The sequence below is a fragment of the Haemaphysalis longicornis genome, unplaced genomic scaffold (assembly GCF_048455015.1).
Source record: "Haemaphysalis longicornis isolate Haplotype H1 unplaced genomic scaffold, Haemaphysalis longicornis Haplotype H1 scaffold_9, whole genome shotgun sequence".
NCBI lineage: Eukaryota > Metazoa > Arthropoda > Arachnida > Ixodida > Ixodidae > Haemaphysalis > Haemaphysalis longicornis.
Window position 1 is genome coordinate 146,089,955 of NW_027526460.1, and position 25,081 is coordinate 146,115,035.

General features: G+C 46.0%; 1 protein-coding gene across 5 annotated transcripts in view; it reads right to left on the reverse strand.

Moving 5' to 3' along the window:
• LOC144152586 (uncharacterized) overlaps window positions 1-25,081 on the reverse strand; it is an 89,770-nt gene that overhangs the window by 33,359 nt on the left and 31,330 nt on the right. For 4 of the 5 annotated variants that reach the window (XM_077683894.1, XM_077683893.1, XM_077683895.1 and 1 more), the window contains exons 6-8: window positions 21,150-21,274; window positions 14,465-14,557; window positions 4,007-4,400 (exon numbers count right to left, since the gene is read on the reverse strand). In XM_077683894.1, coding sequence (XP_077540020.1) covers window positions 4,007-4,400; window positions 14,465-14,557; window positions 21,150-21,274 — 612 coding nt within the window. The remainder of the gene's footprint in view (window positions 1-4,006; window positions 4,401-14,464; window positions 14,558-21,149; window positions 21,275-25,081) is intronic. The other variant, XM_077683892.1, reaches the window with a different exon arrangement.

Genomic DNA, 25,081 nt, shown 5'->3' on the forward strand with positions numbered 1-25,081 from the left:
CGGGTCAGCTGCTGAGCATGACGAACCCCCGAGCATAACCAATGACCGTGTGTCTCGGAGCGCAAGAGCCGTGACAGATGTTTCCACGTGGTCTTGCTCCGAGCAAGTGAGCCCATAGCATCCGCAGGGCTTCTTTGTGGTACAAGGAAAGAGCGCAAGCCCCAGGCCTCAGGACTGGCCCTTTTTAGTCGGCAATAACTGAGCTTCAAACATTTGCAAACCATTTTTGTGGGAGGACGTTCCTTGGATAGTCCTCCAATGACTGCGAGTGTCAAATCGCAACCTTCCGAAACCCCATTTAAAGCCCCTTTAAAGGCCAACTGCACCTTCCTTGAATCATGGCTACTGTTTCATTTCAATGGAATAACTTGGAACACATGAAACAACCACTGAAGTTCCGCCCAGAAAAATTATTACAGACACCACCACCTATGTTTCGTTTGAAACCTAACCACTGCACAGTAACAAATGCAGTAACCCACGTCAATCTAAGGCGAGTATGACAAATGGCTTTTCTAACCTGACCTAACAAATCCAAGGCTACCATTTGTTACGAAGCCATTACTGAATGCTACCTAGTAGCCACCAATTATTGACCACAGAGATGGCCGAAAGAATAAGCACCTGTTACAAATAGCACACAGAAAAAAATTACAGAACTAAGTATTGAACCCATGACCTCCATGTCAATAAACAGCGACACACCACTAACAATAGAGGGTGCTTGGAAAGTACTGCGATGCATCTGGGCATGATGGCAACGGATCTTTGTTAGTTCCGTCATAACTTCACAACTTTCGACTTCGCTCTGCCTAAACAAAACACTAATGGAAGTTTTGGAAGGGGCCATAAATACTTTCTTTTCCTCCAAAGGCAACATGCGGACCTATTTGATTCGCAAATTTTCAGTTACGTTAGCACACCATTTTTCCTGCAGCTTTTGCTGTAAGCCCTGGGACGTCTATACCATGGCGTCCGACATTACCGCTTTTATTTGGGCAAAAAATCATTTTCAACTTAAGATCATTATCTCTTTATGCCACTGCAATAATGGAGCAACATACGAAAGGACAAGTTCAGAGATAATTTAGTACCAAAAGCCATAAAAAACAAAAGACCATTCACTCGCTCTCAAACTCCCATCCCCTTGCCCTCAGGGTCAAACTTTTCCACCACCTTTCCATTCCAACCACAACATGATGATGTTGCACACACTACTTGTGCTGATCTTGCGACATAATTTCACACGCCAACTGGCCAGTCTCAGCCTCATTATGCCAGCTAGGGAGCTACAGCAGTAAGTACAGGAGGAACTAAACTTTCGCCGTCCAAAAAAAAAGAAAAAAGGCTGCGGCTTAGCTCAGCTAATCTTGGATATGCAAAGCAAAAGCTTGGCTTAGTCTAATTGAGCCTTGGTTTCACTTGGTTAACCTTTGATGTAGCTGTATTGCCGATCACGGCTCAAAGACGTTCATCAACGCTCACAGAAGAAGGCCGGGGAACGCGGCGTTTATTCGCGGCGAACGCGCCGTTCCTCTTCGCCGGGTTTGAGATGAGTCATGTGCCCAAGTCGACCCAGCAGTGCATACGTGGAACGCTGCGGGGATGGTTGCCTACCGATCAGCTGATTGGCCACTACCGTGGTGGTGACCACCAGTCATATAAGCAGAATGACTGAAAACGATCAGCTAAACGGCAAACGCGAGTGACACTCTAACAGGAACGCACTTTAAAGGGGCCCTAAATAGGTTTCTGAAGGTCGCCATTTCAATCGCGCAATCGCTAGAGTACCCCTTCACGACAATGTATACCAAATATTACACCTCTGCGTAAAGCAGGGGCCGCGCAAACACGCAACAAAGATGCTTTCGTTCTTCCTTGCTCACCTACCGCTTCCTTGCCGCCACACTTGCACGCTCTGACGTGCAACAGAGCGGTTGTGACGCACCCGTGTGACGCACGAAGCTCTCAACAGTACGGCTGCGCTATTGGTGGGCCCCGTTAAGTGCTGTAGCCAGTCAGCGTTCCCGGCTCTGGGAGAAACGCGGTTGCGCGCAGCGCTCCTGCACCGGCGGCACGGCGTATTCGTCCTGCACGGGTGGCATGGACGAATGTTTATCGTCGCCATCCGTTACACGAGCGTAGCTGAGTTTGTAGTCGTTTACAAGGTATTAATAACGCTGAAAAACACGGAAAATCTCTGCGGGCACAAACGGCCGCTACACGCGCAACCGCGGCAAGCAGCCCACTGTGCGGTGTACGCACGATAACGCATACACCGCAGCAGCTAAAACTTGTCACCGCCCGCCAGTACGGGACTATTGCTGAAAATCAGTTTGCAAATACGCGAAAGGGGGTGATAGTGCAGTGAAAGATTGCGCGGGGGGTCGTCGTCGTCGCGGCCTCGCAAAGCAGTGTCTGGATGACGGCGGCGAGGCTAAGCCTTTTCACCGACCTCGGTGGGACGAGTTCACCGCGAAACGCTAACTCGCTTGCGGCTAGCAAGCCGCAAGCGAGCCGCTATAGTCATCGGTGGCAATCTTCAATTATTGTCGTTAGCGAGCATGTTCAGTTAGGAAGCCCCCTATCTTGCCTTCAAACACTCGTTTGCGCTCGTTTCCGCCGCCGCGAGCACGGCCGCCGCGAGGAGCCGTTCGATGCGGGCCCGCCACCGACCAACCCCGCTGAGCTTGGCCGTCGCTTGGCCCGCTCAGCTTGGCCGTCGTCTGCTACAAGCGTGGCGTACCGCCGAGCGGAGCCAATGGCTGCGCGCTTCTCGACGAAACCCTGTTTCTCTAGGTGTCACCGATCAGGTCTTGCGCCTGGTCGGTGGCGTCTCCGCTTCCACAGTGCTTTGCAGGAGCGGTTAAAGAGGGAATGCGCCAGGCCTTGTTGCGGGCCCTTTTTAATGAACGATAGCTCGGCTAATACTGGACGCTTTTAAATCATTTTTGCGACAGGATGTTCTTTGGATAGTACTCCAATGATTGCGCACGTAAAATCTCAACCTTTGGAACCCTGTTTAGGGCCCCTTTAAGCTGAGTGTGTTGCTCACACACTGTACCGGGGCCAGCTCGCCGAGTGAGTAATCTCGTGAGCAGAGGTCCGAAAATTGGGAAAAATAACGTAAAACCGCGGGCGTTCAAAAATGATTATAAGTAATGTTAAAAGTTAATAATAGATATATTGTTCGTTTACTTTTACGATATGAGAAGCAGCGACGAAAAACAAGAAAATAACCTCTCTCAACGACGCGCCAGCTCCACCTGGTGGGGTTTTGCTCCATGCATGGCGGCTGTTCTGTGCGGCGTTCTCGTAGGTGGTTTCTTGTGGCCCGGTGATTGTGTTATCGCTTCAGCCTTCTCTGTGATATTCCACGCTTTCAGGTAATTTCCCCCCCAAGATAATGCCGCTGCTATTCGCTGCGCAGTGAACAACAGTAAAGGTATCAGCGCCGGTGTTCAGTCACCGTGCTGGCTTCGTTTTTTTGTGGACTTGTGCGAGGCACCGATCGTGATTTGGAGCAATGAAACCACAACGAAATGCTTACATTATTACTCACGTGATCAAGAGGGGGAATTTCGAGTAATTTTGCGTAATATTTAACCGGCTACCGTCCCTGACATCACAGCCACGGACACTTTATTTCGACGTTTAGCAGCGCGCAGCCAAAGTGTCATTCGAGGAGCTCGAGTGCACTCGGCGCGAGTGCACTTAAATAGGCACACGTTTGACAGGAATACAACTTGCGCATCCTCCGCGAAACCACTGGATGAAAGCAGTAAAGCTCTGCTTGAAAAACACCTCCTTGATAACAGCCAATGCCTAATAAAAAAGACGAGAACAGAACTCGGTACGAAGGAGATGTGGAAGAAGTGTCCACCAAGCAAAGCTTCACAGAAACCAACACGCACAGCGGGAAGGGATATGAACCTAGGCCGTGGAAGGAAATCGAGGAACACAGACAGCGTGCCTGTGCCTTGTTCTCTGCAAGCGAGGTACTCACCCGGTTTCTTGGCCAGTTGTTGCTGCTGCTGCAGCTGCTGCTGTATCTTCTGCTGTAGCTGCTGCTGTATCTGCTGCTGAATCTGCTGCTGTAGCAGCTGTTGTAGCTGCTGCTGCTGCTGCTGCTGCTGCTGCTGCTGCTGTTGTTGTTGCTGTTGCTGCTGTTGCTGCTGCTGCTGTTGTTTCTGTTCCTGATGCTGCTGCTGCTGCTGCTGATGATGCTGCTGCTGCTGCTGCTGCTGTATCTTCTGCTGCTGCTGCTGCTGCTGCTGCTGTTGCTGCTGGGGCTTGACAAACGGCTTCTTGGCTGGTGGAGGGACAAACTTACCAGGAGCATTCTTGACCTGGACATTGGCAACCTTGACTGGTCCTGGAAGAACCTTTTGGCCTTGCTTCTGAAATTTCCCACCAATCAAACCAAGGGGAGCTTGCTTTTAAGGAATGAATCGGCACACCACTCCCACAAAAGTTTTTCTTTTTCTTTCTTCAAGACACAGCACAAAGCTTACAGGCCCTTTATAACTAATTGTTGATACTGACCCAAGCAAACTTGCCATGGCAAGTTGAAATGGCTACTGCTGTAGACGTCTGTTTGAACTAGCATGTCATGTTGGCATCGTGCCCCCTTTCAACGTCTATCTTCCGGATGAAAAAAAAAAAAAATCACTGAAACCTCTGTTTTCTTTTCACATCGTTTGTTCACCTTCGCCAGTTCTGCATGCTATATGCACCAGGATGGGTTCGGCCCTGACTGTTCACTGCAGCCAGTTTCTACCCAAGCTAAAAAAAAAGCTCGTTCTCTGGCCAGAGTGCAGTAAATTTAAACCTGGATGTAACGAACCTCTATGTACCGAATTCCCGGATTTAACGAAGTTTTTCATTTCCCCGTTTCCACCTCCATTGAAGTCCATGTGTTTGCGACCTCTATGTAACGAAGGAGTTGCGACAGTTAACCTGGATGTAACGAATTTGCTAAGCTGATTAATCGTTGTTTTCTGCACTTTTACTGAAAACTCGGCTGGCGAAATGCACTAATTTAGCGAATTTTTCCCGCACCGCAATCTCACATGTGTTTCCAAGTGTGAGTGCGGTGTATATTAGGTGCTTGGCCTGCCTGCAGGCGTCTCGTCTCCACTGATATCTGTGGATATGGGTTCGTGGGTGATGTGTTCTGCTGCCTGAAAACGAAAAGATTTGTCTTTTCAAGACAAGCTTGCAATTTTAAATGCCGTCTCCGCCGGCGAGGAAGAACAACACCACCCCCCAGTGCAGTGTCCCCAGATAGCACAACCCCAAATATTTTGAGTGCAGGAAATTGCACCAAGTTCGCGAAAAGGTGCCCTTTGAGCATAAGTTTGGTTCTTGAAATGTGCTAAGGCGCCGAATAGTATCAAAAAGCAAAAGTGATACTTAGTTACGTTTGCGAATTCGGGGGCCGTGTAGAAGCAGTTTTTCAGTGTGAAATGTATCCTTGAACAAGGGTGAGTTCATCCTCACTAATGTCTAGCATATTGGTTTCGTTTCTGCTCCATTCACACCAGCTTTAACCCAAAACCTGCATGTAACAAAAACCTGGATGTAACGAAAAAAGGCGAATTTTTGTGAACTTCGTCACATCCAGGTTTAACTGTACTGCCTTTTCAAGCTGTGAGTGTGGGGTGACGTATCACAGTGAGGAAACCAGGAAAAGCAGCAGCCCCAGTACTGATTCCTGGGGTGTGCCCAAGGGATCAGGCCTTGGGCTGCTGCTTTTCCTGGCTTTCGTCAAGGATTTGCCAAATGGCATCCAGTCAAATATTAGACTGTACACTGATGACTGCATGTAGTACCACGCTGTCAAGAAAGTCAATGATTCATGTGTGTTACAAGCAGATTTATTTGAAGTCTCAGATTGGTGTGTGCAATGTCAGATGAATTTGAACATTGCTAAATACTGCCATGTAACATTTACTAATAACAAAAAGCCACTGCCGTGTAGCAGTTTTTTAAACCACGGTGTATGAAAAAGTGCCCAGGACGTGACATATCTAGGCGTGACAATGAACTCTAGGTTAGACTGGACAAACCATATTCATGCAACAGCTGCAAAGGCCTTTTTTTCAGAGAAATTTTAGACTTCCCTAACTCACTAAAAATTCACCTTACTTCACCAACATTAGCCCTATTCTAGAATACCTGTGCGCAGAGAGGAACCCGTATACAGAAGTGGTAAAATAACAGTTAAAAATGGTACTAGTGCAAAAACGCGCAGTGCTATTGGTTACAGGTAACTTTAACTTCCCAATAATACACTCTGTCAAACTCTGTCTGTGGCAAGCATTGTGTTTGCAAATAAAACTTTGCAGACTTAAGCTTCTTTACAACATTAGGAGTTGATTAACTGGAACTGATAAAAACACTTACCTGAAAATAACAAATTATGTGTTAGCACAAAAAGACAATTTAGAAAAAAATTAGGCCACACCAGAGCAGTACCAACGTATTGAAGCACTCATTTTTTCCCTAACACCATTAGCGACTGGAACCTGTGCCCAAATAGAATTGTACGACCACCGAATGTTTTACTTTAATTGCTGTTGAAAGTGTTTCCTGAATGCGACTGTTTGAATGGACCTCTCCCGGGGTACGTCACGCGGCGGCCGTGACATCACGGCGAGCGCACGTGCTGGGTGTGGCCGGGAGGGTGGTTGGCAAAACATTCGGACCCGCGCGCGGCGCGTATGCAGTGAGGCTGCATTAGACGCGCGCAAAAGTGGAGTTTGTGTTTATGTGTTCGGTTTTCTGATGCCGGTGGGTTGCTGTACTCTCGGCTAAGCAAATCGTGCGAGCAAAATCAGCGGCATCAGGCTTTGCCGCGTCCCCAAACAGGTAAATTCGGCAGGTATTGTGGGTGCGTGCAATGCGCCGAAGAGGCTAGCAGCACAAGCAGCGACATCGTCTGCTCTTACTCATAGCAACGTTTCTCATTCTCGAACTTCTGCTGTTCTTCAAAGCGCAGTCATATCGTCTACATTGGCAGTCCGCGCTGATTACTGCCATGAAATGATGCTGTTCATTTACCATCTGCTATCATGCAGCACCAGCAGAAATAGTACCGGGGTTGGGGTCAGATGGAAACTTTCTTGCTGGGAAATATTGTCATGTTTTGATAAGATAGAGTACTTTATTAAATACAATGAATGCCTGACCTGCTTAGCTACGCCAAATAAATGTTTCGAAGAAGTATCCGCGATAGCCGCCTGCCGCCAAATCGACCACGACAAGTTTGGTCGTATGGGGAGATCTGTTCAAGACGAACAAAATTCATTGCTTGTAAATGCAATAAAGTTTTACCTTGATCAAAGATATTATGCCTTAAGGACGCGGCAAAACTGATATGCTTGCCGTGCTCACATGCATGTAGCATCATGCCTTCGGCGTGAGATGGGCCGCTCACGCGTCTCGAAAAAACTCGATATCTGTTGGCCCTGAGCGAAGGGACTCAGTGAATGTATTCTTTTGTTGCGGCCTCCCGACGCCAGCGAATTCAGCGGGTGTACAAGGACACTAACTTTAACTATCATGAAATAATGAGTACCGATAATTATTTCAGTGCCACTGTCGCAAGCTATGCGCACTAACAATATGTGGCTGCTATGTTACTCTCACAATGGCAATGAGCCGTTTCGCGATTTTACTTGGGAAAAATGTAACAAAGCAATCGGTCACCTATGTATGAGCACGACATCATCGTGATAATTTTATTTGAATAATTTTTGGTTTTTGCTCTTTATATTTTTGTTTCGTTGCTGCTAATTTTACTTTTTAATCTTTTCATGCTTTACCTTTCCTTTCCCCCCTCGACATGAAATCATTCGTAAGCCACTGTCTCCGGGCGACGCAGAGATACCAAGAACAGGGAGCGTATAGGCTGCCTGAGGCACCGCGCTCAGCTTAAGCGGACCTCGAAAACAACAATGAATGAGCTTTCCTTGGTATGTGTCCTAACATAAAGCATCATAACAAAACATTCTTGGAACGCGTCGCAAACGCACCAATCTTCAGAATGACTCGTTAATGCTGTTCTGTCACGCACTGATTATCCGAAAGCGTCACTCGTCATATACGAAAGTGTTGCGGAGGTTGTTGGTGCAGAAAGCTACATGGAGGTGCGACGTCCGCAGCTAGGATAGCTAGACCCCCACCTGTAATGTATGCGGCCAGCGACGGCCCGAACCATCAGCACATCATTCCTTTCGGGCACCGCGCTGCCAGGCCGGGCCGGCGGCGCAGGCGCGTTCTGCCAACCGAAGCCGCATTTCGCGGCCGCCAGCAGGCGCCACCCGTCGCGCACGTGCGCTTCTTGACGTCACGGTGTTTACATACAGGGAGAGGTCCATTGGTTGCTGGTGAGCCCGGTTTGTTAATGTGTTCTGACCTGTAAAAATGGCAAACCTGTATTCCCATTCTCTAGCTTGCTTCTGTATGTTTACTTGATGCTATTATGATTATTAATTAACCCTCTACATTAATGCACACGGGGTGCTGTAGGTATTTGGAATAAATAATAAATAAAGTGGGAAATAAAAAGGATTTTCCCGGACAAAAGCCCATATTCCACGTGAGCGTTTGAAGCTACTGTTCAAATTTCCTGAAAATTCAGTTTCTCCAGTTATTCAGTCCCCCGCAGTTTTTTTTTTTTCCTTCACTGCCTGATATCTTAACAAGCAATGCAAGCACCACTGGGCTCGGCAGCTGCTCCGACATGCCACAATGCCTAACCCCGCTACTGTTCGTTCTGCAGGTCATTTCTGCGATTTCACCGCTGCCACAAGAACCAGGATCAAGTTATCGCCACAACACCGAACCAACCACAGTATCTACTGTGCATCTCGGACCGGCAACGCCTCCCTTTCAACCGAAAGATGGCCCCAACGTCAGCACTCCCTTGGTGCTGAAAGGATTGACGCCGCCGCCACCTACATCGACATCAACGTTGCTGTTTGGTGTAAAAGCGCGCGCATCTGGACCGACACTTCGTGGGCTCGGCAGCTGCTCCGACATGCCACAACGCCTAACCCCGCTACTGTTCGTTCTGCAGGTGCGTACATACGAACCCTTATTTGCGAAGAAATTCAGCAATCGATGTTTATTGCAACTGCCGAGCCCACAGTGTCTTGCCGCCTTGTTTAGCCAGTGTGTAAATAACGCTAGATTGCTTCTACTGCTCTCCGGAGACGTGGAAGAAAATCCCGGTCCCATCACACGTAGCACGCCTAATGACCCTAGTTCAACCGAACCTACAATTCAGGAACTGTTAGTTAAGTTAGAAGCCGGCCAGGATTCAATCATTTCTGAATTAAAAGCTATCAACAGCCGCTTAGCCTCTACAGAAGAAAGACTTAATGATTTAATGACTCGAATTGCAAAAACAGAGACTGAATGTTCTTCCATTCCAGAAATTCGAACCGATGTTGCGAACTTAATTTCAACTACTACAAAAGCCACCGAAGCCATAACTAATATCGATGACAGAATCAATGACGCGGAAGATAGGTCGCGCCGCAACAACTTACTTTTCTACGGCATCGAAGAGAAGGAATCAGATAAATGGATTGACAGTGAGAAAGCCGTGATCAAACTGTGCGAAACCAAACTTAATGTAACCATCGACCCAAAGGAAATAGCAAGGGCACACCGTCTGGGTAAAATCGTCCCCGGGAAAACCCGTCCCATAATTGTTAATTTTACATTTTTCAAGACACGGGAAACTGTGCTATCCAACGCCGCCAAACTAAAAGGCACTGATTACAGCATCGCAGAAGACTTCTGTACCGCCACCCGCTCTGTTCGAAGGGAACTTGTTCGATTCGCTCGCGAACGGGATGCAGTCTTTAAATTAAAATACAAAAAGCTTGTAATCGGGTCCAAAACTTATCGCTATGACGCCACACACAAAAAGGTTGAAGAGTGCTCGTCACCCTAGCTAAGCCACAATATTGCAAGATCTTCATCCCCGTTACCACGTCCCCACGACACCAAACCGCGTGCCACACACAGTAATCCAAACAAAACCTCATTCTCTGTCCTTTACACTAACATACGTAGTATCATTCAAAAACGCGAATCCCTTGCCGACCTAATTCAAACATCAGAATGTGACATAGTCATACTTACAGAAACCTGGCTATATTCAACTATAGATGACTCTGAAATTTTCCCGTATTTACCAGACTTCCTTATCTATCGACATGACCGTGTACTGCAACGAGGGGGCGGTGTAATGATAGGAATTAAAGCATGCGTCCGTCACAGTAAAATCGAAATTAACACACCTCTAGAGATGCTCTGGCTATCATGCGAACGCCCGCAAGGTCTCATAATCTTAGGCGTGTGTTACCGACCACCAAAGCAGGATTTAGATTTCGTTAGATGCCTTAACGATACTCTAAACGATCTACACAAAAAGTATCCCCGTGCAGATTTTATACTGTTTGGAGACTTCAATTATCCAAATATAAATTGGACTAATGACAGTCAAAGTAGCTCAAGGGAATGCAGGGAATATGTTAATTGCATTGAGAATTACCAACTAACACAAGTGATCGCCCATGCTACGAGGGAAACTGAACAAACAGCTAACATATTAGATCTCATCCTCATGTCCGACCCCAGTAGCCTTCAATCCCTTCACTACCTTAAAGAATTAAGCGACCACAAAGTAATTCTAGCCTTGTTTTCCTTAATGTTGAAAATCCAAAAAGCCAGCCCCAAGAAAATTAAATTGTATGACCGCGGAAACTACGAAGCATTTAACACCGAACTTGAAGAATTTTACGCAGTATACAAAGACGAATTCTACAGCCGTTCCGTGGAAACAAACTGGGAAATGTTTCGCGATAAACTAAATGAATTAACGAAGAAATTCATCCCGTCAATTACGATAAGAAACAAAAAGTCTGCGCCATGGTTTAACACTGCTATAAAAAAGCTAATCAGCAAAAGAAAACGTCTTTTCAGGAAAGCCAAAGAAAGAAATACAGCGGACACTTGGCAAGCTTATCATAGTGCTGATAAAGAAGTGAATCAGGCCACTCGCACTGCTAAAAAGGCGTTTTACCAAACAACGCTTCCAAACATGCTCAAAATAAACCCTAAACAGTTCTGGAAAACCATAAATCCATCCGTCGGTCCCCAGGTTGCCTTATCAGACAGCTCTGGCGAACAACTCAGTGATAGTGAAGCCGCCAACTTATTTAACGACGCTTTCTGCGCAGTATTTACCAAACAACAACGCGGCTCTTTTCCAATAACTACGGACAGAGCTCAAAGTGAACTCATGCCACCCATAACAATAGCTGTGAATGGAATAATATGCATCATCAATAATATGAAACTTTCATCAGCTGCTGGTATGGACAACATCACCAGTAAAATATTGAAAAACACAAAATAACTAACAAGTGCTATTCTGGCATTGCTATTTACACAATCCCTTTCCTCGGCTTACCTCCCCATTGATTGGAAAATTGGAAAAATCACCCCAGTTTTCAAAAGCGGCAGTAGAGCATCCCCACTCAATTATCGACCCATATCATTAACGAGCGTTCCATCGAAAATAATGGAACATATCATATTCACGAACATCATCAACCACCTTGAACGAAACCATTATTTACACCCTGCACAACATGGATTTAGAAAAGGGCTATCATGTGAAACTCAACTTGCCGCGTTCATACATGATATTCACGTCAACCTCGACAACAATACACAAACTGATGCCATATTCCTAGATTTTGAAAAGGCGTTTGATAAGGTATCGCATAACCACTTAATGGCCAAACTTGTACAGCTTAATCTGGACCCTGACGTATTAGCATGGCTTAGCGACTTCCTTACCAACAGAAAACAGTTTGTGTTAGTTAACAACAAATCCTCACACACTCACCCCGTTCTACCACAAGGCACAGTACTGGGCCCTCTCCTCTTTTTGATATATGTCAATGACCTCCCATGCAATATTGTTAGCCAAATCCACCTATTCGCAGATGATTGTGTGTTGTACACTGCAATCAATAGCGCTGAAGACCAAACAAAATTACAAGCTGACCTTCTAGCAGTAGAAAAATGGTGCAAAAATTGGAAAATGTGTCTCAATGTAACTAAATGCAAAGTCGTTTCCTTCCACAGGCGTAACCAAGCACTCACTTACAACTATACGCTTAATAACTCAATCCTACAAGCAGCCAACACATATAAGTATCTGGGCATTCACCTGACCAGTGACCTTTCATGGTCTACTCATATCACCCACATTTCATTATTAGCGCGAAAATCCCTCGGCTACCTAGAACGCACCCTAAAACACGCCCCCCCGCACCTCAAATTACAGGCTTATACCACGCTCGTCCGCCCCAAATTAGAGTACGCTTCAGCAATCTGGGACCCTTACCAAACTTATCTCATCGATCAACTGGAAGCCATTCAAAATCGCGCCGTTAGGTTTACATATTCTGACTTCTCTTGATTCACAAGTGTCACAGAATTAAAACAACGCGCCAACCTCCCTCCCCTTAGTCACCGCCGTAAACTCGCCAAAATGGCCCTATTTCATAGATACTATCATTCCCTCTCACCCAGTAAGTACATCACCCCCCGCCCACAAACTCCTTGCCGCAGTAATAATTCAATTCAGCTATCATATCCTCGCCCTAGAACCACCACATTCGCAAACTCATTTTTTATAACCTGTGCAAAACTTTGGAATAATCTGCCTGACCATGTTGTACAAACAAGCGACCCTGAACTATTTAAATTAGCACTGCTTGCCATGACTTCGTTCTAGATTATATGAAACTGCTATATTGACTCTGGTGCTATGTTATCTATAAATTTTACAACTGTGTATTGATTTGAAACTCATGCCTTGTATTTTTGTCTTTTATTCACTGTACTACTGTTTCTTTTTTGTGTGTACCTTACCCACCCCTCATGTAATGCCCCTTTTCCATGGGGCCTTTGAGGTAACGAAAATAAAAAAAAATAAGTGCACGACATATTAACACGTAGCATTCTTGGCCGAGTAACCGAACAGCCAAGACCGTGTAACGCCCTGCATTTCCACAAAAATGCAGTTATCGTGGAAGTTCCAGCTGTAATCATTATAATAGCGTAAATGGAATCAATTGGTCAAAATTTTTTTCGAAAAACTAAAAAATGAGAAAAATAAAAAATTATGGAAAATGGCGCACTGTACAACGCCCTGCATTTCCCCAATAACGCAGATTTCGCGGAAGTTCCACCTGTAATCGTTAGAATAGCATAAAAGGAGATAATTGGTGGAACAACACTTTGAAAAACAAAAACCCTGCGTAATGAAGCAGGGGCCGCACAAACACGCAGAAAAGATCCTTTCTTTCTTTCCTTGCTAACCTACCGCTTCCTCGCCGCCATACTGCCGCGCTCTGACATGCAGCTATATGCTCTGACGCAACCTCTACGATGCACGAAGCACTGAACATTACCTTAAGGCACTGCTATCTGTGAAGCCCTTTAAATGCTGTAGCCAATCAGCGCTCTCAGCTGTGGGGGAAATGTGGGTGCGGTTTCGGGGAGCGGCATTCCAGCCCCTTCGGCACGGCGTATCTTAGTAGGGACGAATGTTGATCGTTGCCATCCGTCACACAAGCTTAGCCGAGTTTGGAGATATAGTGCGTCATTTTTGCTAAAAGAAGGCTTCAAATTTGTGTGTGCAGTACAACTGCATTCACAAGCAAAGTCGACTTCACAGCGGCCAGCAGCATTGCCATGGGCACTACGTCCTCCCGCAATCCAACTCAATCTAATCCAAAACAGTGCGCCAACATCAGAAGAGGAAAAGTGGGCGCACCCACAGAAGAAAGAAAAGCTTCCTCGATGGGCGTAACTTAGCCAGCTGTTGTCCACATTGTTGTGGTTGTGAGTAGCATCTCGTTTCAATCGTTACGGCTTCATAAATGTACCCACAGTACGGAGCGTCCTCCATGTGCAAGGCTGTTTTACTTGCCGACATGAGCGTGCGATGTTTTCACGCGAGCCTTCTAGCAAACGATTAACCCGCCCCGAGCACAAGCATTTTTCGAGAGCTTGAACTCTCCCTGGCCGAATTCGTAAAGGAGCAACAAATGCGCCAATGATCCCATGCCTGAAATGATGAAGTTCAACCGTTTTACTGCCCGCTGGAGCTGGATAAGCAAGTTTAGCAAGCACAAAGAACTTCAACTTCCACTTTTGCATGTGTCAAATAAAATGCTTCCTGCCAGGTACGGGTGCTGTCGTGTTTTTTTTACATGCGCATGGTACAATCGGCGGCAAGTTATTCTTTTCCAAATTTTCCGAAGTACCCGCACGTTACAATCGAAGGTGCGTTGTAATCGTGCAAGTGAGGTGCCAAGAGCACAGCAGTTGCAAGGTCGCCATCACTGAGCCACCCACCCACCTGGTACTGCTGCTGCTGCTGCTGCAGGTGCTTGGTGCTGGTGGTGGACACCACCCGGCTCAGGTTCGCCCGGTGCTTCTTGCCGTTGAAGTGCTGCACACCGCCAGCAGGCAGGAAGGGGAGCCCATTCAGAAGGACGGCAGACAAGAAGCTCTCCAAAGTGAATTCAGCGGTGCTCAGCGCCCACAGTGTCCCACAAGCCCAGCCCACCACAATTCCCACGTGCCTCGATAAACAACCAGAAAGAAAGAAGGGACATGGCAGTAGCTGCTAGGGCAAAGGGAGAGAAGGGGAACTGTTAGTGAAGACAGGGAACCCGTGCGTCCACCCTAACCTCTCATGCAACCAGAATAACACGGCTAGTGCCGACACCAATGACTGCCCTGCACAAATTCACCCTTCTGTAGAGGAACTCAACAGCATGCACCACCACAATCGGCAGCCACGACTGAACCTGGACAGCCAACCTGTCCAAGAAGACAAAAAGCTGGGGCCTGTGACCAGCCAGCCAGTTTCCCTCCATCTAACGCACAGGGAAAAAAAATTATAATTCCTCAGAACCGGGCATGCAAGTGTATCTATTACACCAGACAAGTGTAGTCAGTACATTAGGCCTGAATTGGTCAGCCAGGGCCAAACTGGACTTGAAATGTTCCAGTGGGAGGAAGGGCTGGGATTTGAATCCCGCACGTTCCCTTCTCACAATCTCAGCAGCACACCGCTGCTAGTATAACAGCAGCACAGACCTGTCCCCACACCCTAAGCATCATGCAGATTTTTTACTCCCCTTCAGCCGCTCACTAAGCACCTTGCGCAACATAGTGCCGATTTTTTCATTCTAAATGCAACTCTTTCAAATTGAAAGTCCCCAGTCATCAAACATTGGTGCTTGCTTTGGAAGGCCAAAATCCACACGGGCAGTGATATCTTTCAGCAAGTGCAAGAAACAGCGAGACATCAGCGCCCTCCCTTCTTTTCTAATCACTCTGCATCAAACTTGACATACCGGGTGTTACACTGATAAAACGAACAGTTCAAAATTTTTTCATGAGCAAACTGCTGCTCCGTTCGTGCTCAACTTTACACACGGGTCACGTGTTGTGGTCTATTTTGTTTGATTATAGAAACGACCGTACTTACCTTTTCATCCTGAAAATAAATAAAACCAATTTTCGCTTATAGGAAAATGGCGGCCAATTTAGCTGTACAAACTGCTCTTAGAATGACAGCGCCACCTGGGATATGTAAAATGAAACGCGAAATGGCAATTCACGGAAGGCAAAAGCCAAACGATGTAGCAGACGATCAGAAAACCTCTTTTGTCGATAGTTTATAATCACAGTTACTTGATATAGGAGTTGCAAAACTCCACATAGGCCCCATGTATCAAAAAGCGACCCCACGATTGGTCCCGTTTTGGATTTTCCATAAAGTGGCGCCATCTGTTGGTGACAAAATAAATTATAGAATGTGCTTTGCCGTTCGACAACCTGAGCGAAACATGGTATTTGGGTGCTTAAGTAAATTTTTTGCGCTTAAAGAGCCAGAAGTGTTCAACCGTGCAAGCTTTTTATATGCATTCGAAACAAGAGCAGTAAAAACATTGCGACCGTGTGGTCAGCGAGATGCGTCGTTGCTTGAGCATTGTCGTCTGCTGCGCGTCATCTGCAGTCTTCCGGCGGCAAAAAAAATATTTAGTAGAAATTTGCTTCAATGGCTTTACGCAAGCTTGGAAGGATTATTTAGAGCCACTTGATCATCTACTGGATTAGTTTTGGCATACAGTGTGCTTAGGCCGAGCGACAACTGCAAATTTAGCACTTCAGGCCGGACCAATGTTGTGCCAAAGTTAAGGTGGCTATACCTTACCGGGGTGCACTTCCACGAGTGCCAATTGCTCGAGGCAGTTGCGCAGACACAGAAACAATCGGAACATAAAAACCAGAGTTTGGAAAGCAATGAATAACTTATGAAAGTACTAAAATAACAGATTATGAACCTTTAAAGTAAAGTTGAACGTTAATGGTCAGTATGAATAATTAGTGTTTTCTGGATAGTAAGTGTGATGGTCACAATGGCACCACTGCATGACGCAAAGTTGGGGGGGGGGAGGCCCAGGTCCGGGCCGTTTTTTGAGTCAGTTTCTCAACTGCCTACATCGAAGGACTCTGTTTATCATGGCCAGAAATAGTTACATAAGAGCTCGTACGAATCACAGTAAAGTATTCCCGCGGTTCATTGTCGTCAACAGCAGTCATCTGTTTCGGACTGTCTGTCTGCAGTGCCAGGCTACCCCGTGTTCCAATTCTTGGTTCACGGTTGTTGCTTAGTTCTTGCTTCCCTTCTATTATTCTGTGCGTGTGTCTGTGCTTGTGACACGCCTCAGGAGGCACAGCAGGCAACAGACGATCTGAAACCATGTGACTGGGACTGACTGCAACGATGAACCATGGGAATACTTTATTGATTCGTACGAGCTCTTATGTAATAATTTCTGGCCATCCCAAACTATCGACAAAAGAGATTTTCTCATCGTCTGCTACTTCATTCGGCTCCTTCCTGCCGTGAATCGCCATTGCGCGTTTCATTTTAATATCCCAGGAGGCGCCGTTATTCCAAGAGCAGCTTGCACTTCCAAATTGGCCGCCGTTTTCCCATAGGCGAAAATCGTTTTTATTTATTTTTAAGAACAAACTGGTAAGTAAGTTGAACCCCTTTATAAGAGACACGTACCAGGGAGCAGTTTCTGTCTCTTATACAAGATGTCTCTTGTAAGCAGGGAACCATGTTTTCACTTGCTAATCAGACCCTAGTTCAATGTGGGCACCATATGACTAAAATACGCTCGAAAGAACGCTACAGCATGTTTCAAAAGATTCATTCTAATTTATGTTTGGCCCCCAGAATTTATGAAACAGTTCTGAATCTTTGTTTGCTACATGACTGTATTTACACTGTTGTTTACAACCGATTCTACAAACCAAACTTTTTTCCCTTTCCCTGTTTGTGGAAGATGAATCGTAGATGTTGAGTTCACAAGCCTGATGAGTAGCCAGAGCGCACTGCTTCTTCCGCTATGTGCTCAGGCTACTCACTACGCTTGCAGGACTCAACATCTGCGATGCTCCTTGATTGGGAGCTACGCGAGTGGGAGAGCCCGCATGTGCGGTCGCGCTCCAATGGATGGCAGTAAGCATCAACCACTTCTGTAAGTTGCATTTCCATTGGCAGGGCTACTCATCATCGTTTCATAGCTGACTGAACCACTGTGTGTTTGCTGAAGTTATAATAAATGGCAACTGCAGGCGTCTGTCGTCCACCTGTGTTTCCACAATGGAAGCAACTGCAATTAGTGACTGGTGGCACTGCATCTGAAGTTAAAATGTCTGTTACAAGCGAGATTATCGATTAAAGAATGACTTCTCCCTTATAACCAACCTTCTACATCCGATGTCAGTTATAAAAGAAGTCAATTTAATGGGAAAGATAGGGCAGCCAACCTCGTGGGTGAATAGTGTCTCTTATACCCATGTCTCTTACATCCATGTCTCTTATAACGAGGTTCAACTGTACCATCTTTGTTCTCGATGTAAAAAATAGACCACAAAATGCGACCTTCGTGTGAAGCTCGAGCGGAAACGGAGCAGCGGTTCACCCAGAAAAAAATTTTGAAGTGTTCCACCTATTGATCTAGCACCCTGTACTTATGTCTCCGCCATAAACACATTTTGAGTCAAACGAAACGGCATGCTGCCTTCAACGCCCCTGTAACTATTAGGCCTCAGATTTAAAAAAGAAAAAAGTCCCCCCCCCCCCCCCCCCCCGTTCCCCAACCTGGGTGCTGAGGCCCCTCTATTTCTATTGTGTATGTACAACTTCTCTCCTGTCAGCGCCCCGTCTTCTAGTGCACTTATGCCCCCCCTGTGACTCTATTTAAAGCACAATTAACGGTAACACTAAGGCTTACTCTGGCAAGGTGGGAAAGCAAAGCTAAACAGAAAAATTCCACACACTGACGCGACACCAAATAGGCAGGTTTTGCCACAGGTGACACCACACAGGCAAAGCTTGCCCATATCCTGAATGTTTTGCAAGCACCCATCCAATATTATTTAAATGACTCGCAAAATTCAGCTGCCACGCCATGTTCTTTTAGCTGCAGTGCTCGTTCAAACTTTGCTTAGAAAACTCGGAAACTTCGGATGTGGACGTAGGTAAGTGAAGGGATTTGATTTACTTCCTCCCACAACGTAATAATGAAGACCACTTTGCCTCGAGATGCCTAAATGACTTTCCACATTAAGACTCAATGGGTGCGGCTGCCCACAATGAAGAAGTTCAGACGACATTTACTACTACAACTACGGTAGTGACGTCATCATGAAAAAAAAAAAAAATCTGCAGAAATTCAGAGAATTGTCTACTAATGCATAACATTCTTATGCCGCTGTCTAGAGAGTGAGCTCTTTACAGCCAAATATCCCTATGAGTAGCGAAAGACACTGGATTATTTTATTCTTTTCAAGCTTTCTCATGTTTCTTTTCGCTAATGATGTAAAATATATGTCCTTAAGTGCCTTTACTTGGTTAACTACCGATTTTTTTCCAAAGAAACACATTTACACTCTTTTCATATGTATTTCCAATGTTCTTTTGCGGAGTTTTTTTTTGTTTATTCTTTGGTTATTGGGGGAGATGAATAGATGGATATTTCTGATTGTCTGGTAATTTTTGCGAAAATTTTATTTTTTCTACTTTTTGGTTTATAAAATTATGTTGGATTAATTATTATCTAAGGATTGCTGGTGTTTTTGTTGAGAAATCTGCATTTTTGTGGAAATGCAGGGCATTGCATGTTCTTCTGCCATTTTCTATTCGAATTTGAAACAGCTTCTTGCGGACCTTTTTTGTTTATTCTTCGATTTGGGGGGTAGATTTACAAAACGCACATTTTTGATTTTGTCAGATCATTTTTGTGGAACTTTTATTTTTTTCAATTCTTCATATTTTTCAACTTGTCCAAAATTCTGTTTGACCAGCTATCTAAATGTACGCTATTATAACGCTTATAGTAGGTGTTAGTTCCGCCAAATGTGCACTTTTGTGGAAATGCAGGGCATGACACAGTCCTGGCTGTTGGGGTACACGGCAAAGAATGCTACGCATTAAAACAGGGGTTGGCAACCTGCAACATGCCCCACACATCATCAGAACCCCCACCCCTTCCCCTGTCAATCCCTATTTGAAGGCCGACAGGACCTCAAATTGGGTTAGACGGGTGACAAGAACAGATAATTGATCGCTTCCAGATAGCACTGTCCCCCATCTTCACACTTAGCCAGATTACTGTCAATTAGCTCAATTCCCCCCCCCCGATTTGCTGTCCGGCCTTTCGGCTCCATGCAACTCGGCCCACCACCTCGAAAGGTTGCCAACCTCTGCGTTGAAACAAAACTCGAGTTCGAGGCTTTGCACACTGGAAATCAGGGTGGCAGGTGTGCCTACGTTGTTTTGCCACATACGTCCTGACCTCTACCCTGGAATTCTGAGCCGCTCCTCCACTTGGGACTCCAGCTGAGGAGGTCCTTGAAGGCGATGTTCGTATTTAAATACATCCTCCCCTCTGCCGAGCTGAGGAAACACACGGGGTGGAGGACAGACTCAGAATACGGCCATAAGTCTCCCGGCCGAGTAACACACGACCGCAGGGTCTGGGAACCGAGACAAAATGTTACAGACCCCTACAGATAACCTACATGAAATACTATACTGAGCGCTGTGAAATGACATTTAAATTGCTCGGTTCACAGCAACGTTTACTATCCTACGTTGACACACTAGGAAAAAAACGGGGCAGACTTAAAGGAGCCATGAAGACAAAATACAAGTTTGTTCAATTTCAAAGCACTAGCTTCTGGCAGCTCACTCAGCTGGATTCCAGCCTCAAAAGATGCTTTTTTTAACTGAAAAAGAAATAACGCAAGAAATACGAAATAAGAAATTTTCAAATTCTGCTGTGCATTGATGCATGATGAGCAGGAGTGACGTAATAGGCGAGCACTTAAACCTCGTTTCCAGGTCTGCACGTTACCATTCAAGTTACGATACGATCAAACGAATCAGGAAGCTGTACTACAACTTCCCAGTCCTGTTTCTTGGTGAAGGCTTAGGCTGATGGCCACCAATCAAACAAACAAGCTTCTAAGGCGTGGGACTGGGCTAGTTGGCACATGTTTGATTACAGCTAGTTGGATCATTAGTTACAGTTAGTTGCGGTCAGTTGGGCTAGTTGGCACGTTTGATTACAGTTGGTTGGATCATTAGTTACAGTTAGTTGCAGTCAGTTGGGCTAGTTGGTACATGTTTGATTGTTGGTACATGTTTGTTGGTTAATGATTGCCAGCTGGACCCGTCGTTATCTTCTACTGTGTCCTGCATTTACCGCTGCTTTTTCGTCCAATCAAACAAGATTCTGCGACGTCATAGAAAAGTTGCCGTAAAGTGGCTGGACAGTCGCTACGGCTTCCTCGGTTTTCTTTAGTACCTCTGTTTGCTCGAAGTCTGCGACAAAATTGGTCTCCCTGCTGTCAAGAAGACAAAGCCGTCTTTCCGATGAACCAGACTCGCGTTTTCTCTCCGTGGCCCCTTTAAGCGAGCGGCTTCGGGAACGAGCTCAGGAACCTACGATGTTGAGCTGCTGCTCCGTGTAGGCCTTGACCTGGCAGATGTTGCACTGATAATGGGGCCCCTTGGCCAGTCCCGTCGGCGTGGCAGTTCCAGGCTGCTGCTGCTGCTGCTGGCTGCCGGCTCCTGGCAAGCAACCATCCGGAACAACACGTGTAACGCACGACAGGCTTGCTGAAAACTACATTCTCTAGGCCCAATTCAATAGAAATTAGACGATTCTTGGGGGCACTGAGGAGGAGAATTTGGAGCGCTGCTAGACTCTGCGCACTAATGCGTCCTACCAATGCATTCAATTCCCGTCTCTGTAGCTTCCTCTGGCTTTTCTGTTGAAGCTGTGGCCTTTCCTCATGACCTGCTCGAGTCACGTTGACCGAATGATGTTGCCAGTTCCTTTTTAACGCTTTTGTTACGGCGGAAAAACAGCCGAATTTGAGTGCTTCCAGAAGGCGTTTTTTTTCTCTCGAGCTACTGGACACACTTAGCCTTGCTATGCATGAAATTGTAGCTCATAGATTGCTCTTCCAAACACAAAGCAGCAGTTTTGTTAAAGGTACGATTACTTACAGTTTATTCGTCAAGTAATCAGAAAAATGCCCCCAAGAAAAGTATACGAAAAACACAAATCGGCAATTTTACCGAGACTAAAAGTTATTTCAGGAATTTTAAGATATGCAAATTGTTCCTGCGTTCCTTGGCTATCATTCAATATATAAATCAACAGTGTACACCAAGTTTTGGATTTTTGAGGGCCCGTCAACCTAGTGGAGCTGACGGCTGTGCCACGCCGCGAAGGCACTGAAGGGTGAGTGAGCCTCTGTAAAATGTGCATCCAAGCATACTCTTTTGTGTTCTCGCACAAAATCCTTATCAGTTCGGTGGTAAAAAACAAGAAAAAAAATCCAGCGCTCTCGAGAAGCGTCGTACATCGCCCTGCAGCGCTAATCTGACACGAGCGCCAGGTTATCTTGAAGGTGATAGCGCGATACGGCGTGGTGCATTTGGCAAAATATCCTGGCCGTACGTTGTCGAGACCCTAAACACAAAAGTAAAACTGCAGTCGTCAGATAAGAAGCATGTTTTGTTGATAAATACAGCGCGGAGTCACAACGAAATTACCTGCCAGCGCTCGTTGAAGTGCGAGGCACCTGAACCGGAGCTTCGTCGTCCAAACTGAAATCTGAATATCCAACATCGTTGCTCGACTTATCACTGCTGCTGGAATCAGAAAAATCGACAGCGGGAGCTGCCGAAGTGCTTGCTACAGCAGTCCGACTGTGCAGAGCGCGACGCGAACCCGACGCCATTTTCCTCCTAACCCCTCTACCTTCGGTTCAAATTTCTCTTGCTACACCGCCACCATACGCGACACATAAACAAACGAAACGAAAACTGAAAGAGAAGTTGCCAATGAACACACCAGATGGCGATAGTTGAGTGGAGCGCGGGTTTTAGATTTTGCGGGAGATTTGAAATCATCGGAAGCCGGCTTCCGATTGCCTATGGCACCGGATTCAAAGAGTCAAACCAGTCAGGGTAGGATTGGCTCTTAGGAATATGCAGACGTTGGGAACTTCGAAATATCGAAACGAAGAACACAATATTCGATCATCTTCACATTGAATGGCACTACAGTCTAGCCTCACGCTAATGAACACGGACAAGTGTTATCGAGTATGACGAATGAAATTCAGTATTTGCTTGGCAATGTTCGATTTCTATGCAAGTTGCACTCGGATATTTATAATGTAATTCAAAGCATAAAATTCAACCCCATATGAGTTGGTAACCACTGAATTTCGCTCAATGCATGGCTCAAAACTATGTCTTGGCTAGCAGGCAGAATTAAACACCGCCCAAAAGCCATTTTTCAAATGCAATTTTCATAACATTGTATCGGCGTTAACGCCATTATTCCCCCGCAGCCAGCTCTAAACAGAGTTCTCTCGCACAGAGGCTTCTGCTGACGTGCCCTCCGAGGGTTCAAGACTGTTGCGCTGAGTGGAAAGTGTTGAAGGGCCATAAGATAGTAACAGGCCTGGTGTAAGCAATGTGCCGGGTTCTTCCAAGACGTCCACCGCCTCCATATGAGCGCTGCAGCCCGCATTGTGCAATACCCAGTGAGTGGGTACTAAAAAAAAATTAGCGAAACCAAATGCTGTCTTCCGTGAAGTGTAAGACGCTTATGAAGTGTAACACGCCCGCACTACGAACTGATACATCTCAGTAAAGCTAGGCCCGAATAATACACGCATCTTTTTTCCAGAGTGTGGCTTCAGCGAAATGCGCAGTGTGCACCGATGCATGCAGTGTCACAGTCCTCAATGCACTCGCTCTCCTGCTCTGTTCTAACCAGCTTGCCGTTCACAAGCAAAGAGGAAGTGAGCCTCTGCTGTTCACATGCCCTTATCCTGTGCATGCCTGTCGTTTACGGCCAGATGCCACCAGGCAGATGTGACGGCCTGAGGGGTCCCCCCGAGACAAACGAGCCTCTTACAATCTAGCAGCTCGTATGTACAAGCAGTCAACCCGGCAGGTGTGCCTCGTACTACAGCAATACGGCTCTGGGCCGCACAGTTTCCCGATTTTCAGTACGAAACCTTTCCCGCGTGGGCAGAGAAAGAATAGGTTGGGATGACCTTTGGTGTAGTAGATACACTCGTCATCTGAGTAAACACGACAGAATTGCTTGGCACCCAGATACTATGAAGACTGAAAGGTTGCGTTTTGTGGTCAATTGTGTCACGAATGCGGAGGTTATATGCAGGGGTGGGTTATGAGGACTATGCGAGAGGACCGGTGCGCCAAACTACACAGCGGGCAGGCAAGCAGAAAACACTTGTGTAGTTGCACTGAGACAGTCAATTCATGGTGTGCGCAAATAGTTTGATGTTGTGAACTGTGCAAAACTTATTTTAATTTTCCTCTAGAAACAAATTTCTGTAGATTTTTAGCATGTTCATGCCTTCACGACCACCAAACACAATGGATACACGGTGCGCGTCGCGTGAAGGAAGTGCTTGTTTACATTTCATTGTATGTCCGTGAGCGGGAGACGTATGTCCGTAATTATTTTTAACATAGTGCCGATGAGACTGAATGGTAGCCAGTGAAGAGGATAGGAATGTGCAGTGCTCCTTTTATTGGTGGTAGACAACTGCCGGATCCAGGATTTCCGTTTTACATGCCTACGATTTTCCAACTGACTCAACGCAAAACGCCTGGGATAGCTGAAGACAGGTACTCCAGTTGTAAAGTGCCAGTCTGTTACCTGTATTTGCCATTTATCATATACCATATTTGCACGATTCTAACGGGCCCAAAATTTACAACATGCAGGAAAGTTTACTTTAAAAAATTCAGAAAAAAAATTGTCTTCATTTTATTGCATTCTATTTTTGGAGGTGTTTTGTGCATGAAAATGATGGTGGCCGCTTTGAAGCCGATTTCGGTGTTGGGCCTGATCGTAACGCGCACACAAATTTCAAGGTTGTGCAGCTAATGACTTCATGATCAAAACCTACATGTTGATCTGCGCATACGTGGTTGAAATATATCACTTCTGTACGCAAATACATAAACAAGAAAGACATTTTAGTTTAGCTAGGGTGAACTAGATGGCGCTCACCACCCAGCAAGCAAGCTACATACGTGAGTGATATATTTATAAAGCAAGCAAACTAGTCTGTTAAAAACATTTTCACGAATCTGTAAAAATTTCCGTATTGGTGAGGATTGTTTTTAGACCCGTGGTTCTTGGATAAGGAAGCCCCATATAATGATGGGGTGAGGAGTCCCCCTCAAGGTTTTAGAATATGCCTGCGGCTCATTTGACGCACCAGGGGTGGTATTCTCGTAACTGTCCCTTTTGAAAACGTCCCTTTTGAGTCCCTTTCATCGTGACGTACTTCCGGTTAAGCAGTGGGCGTTGGC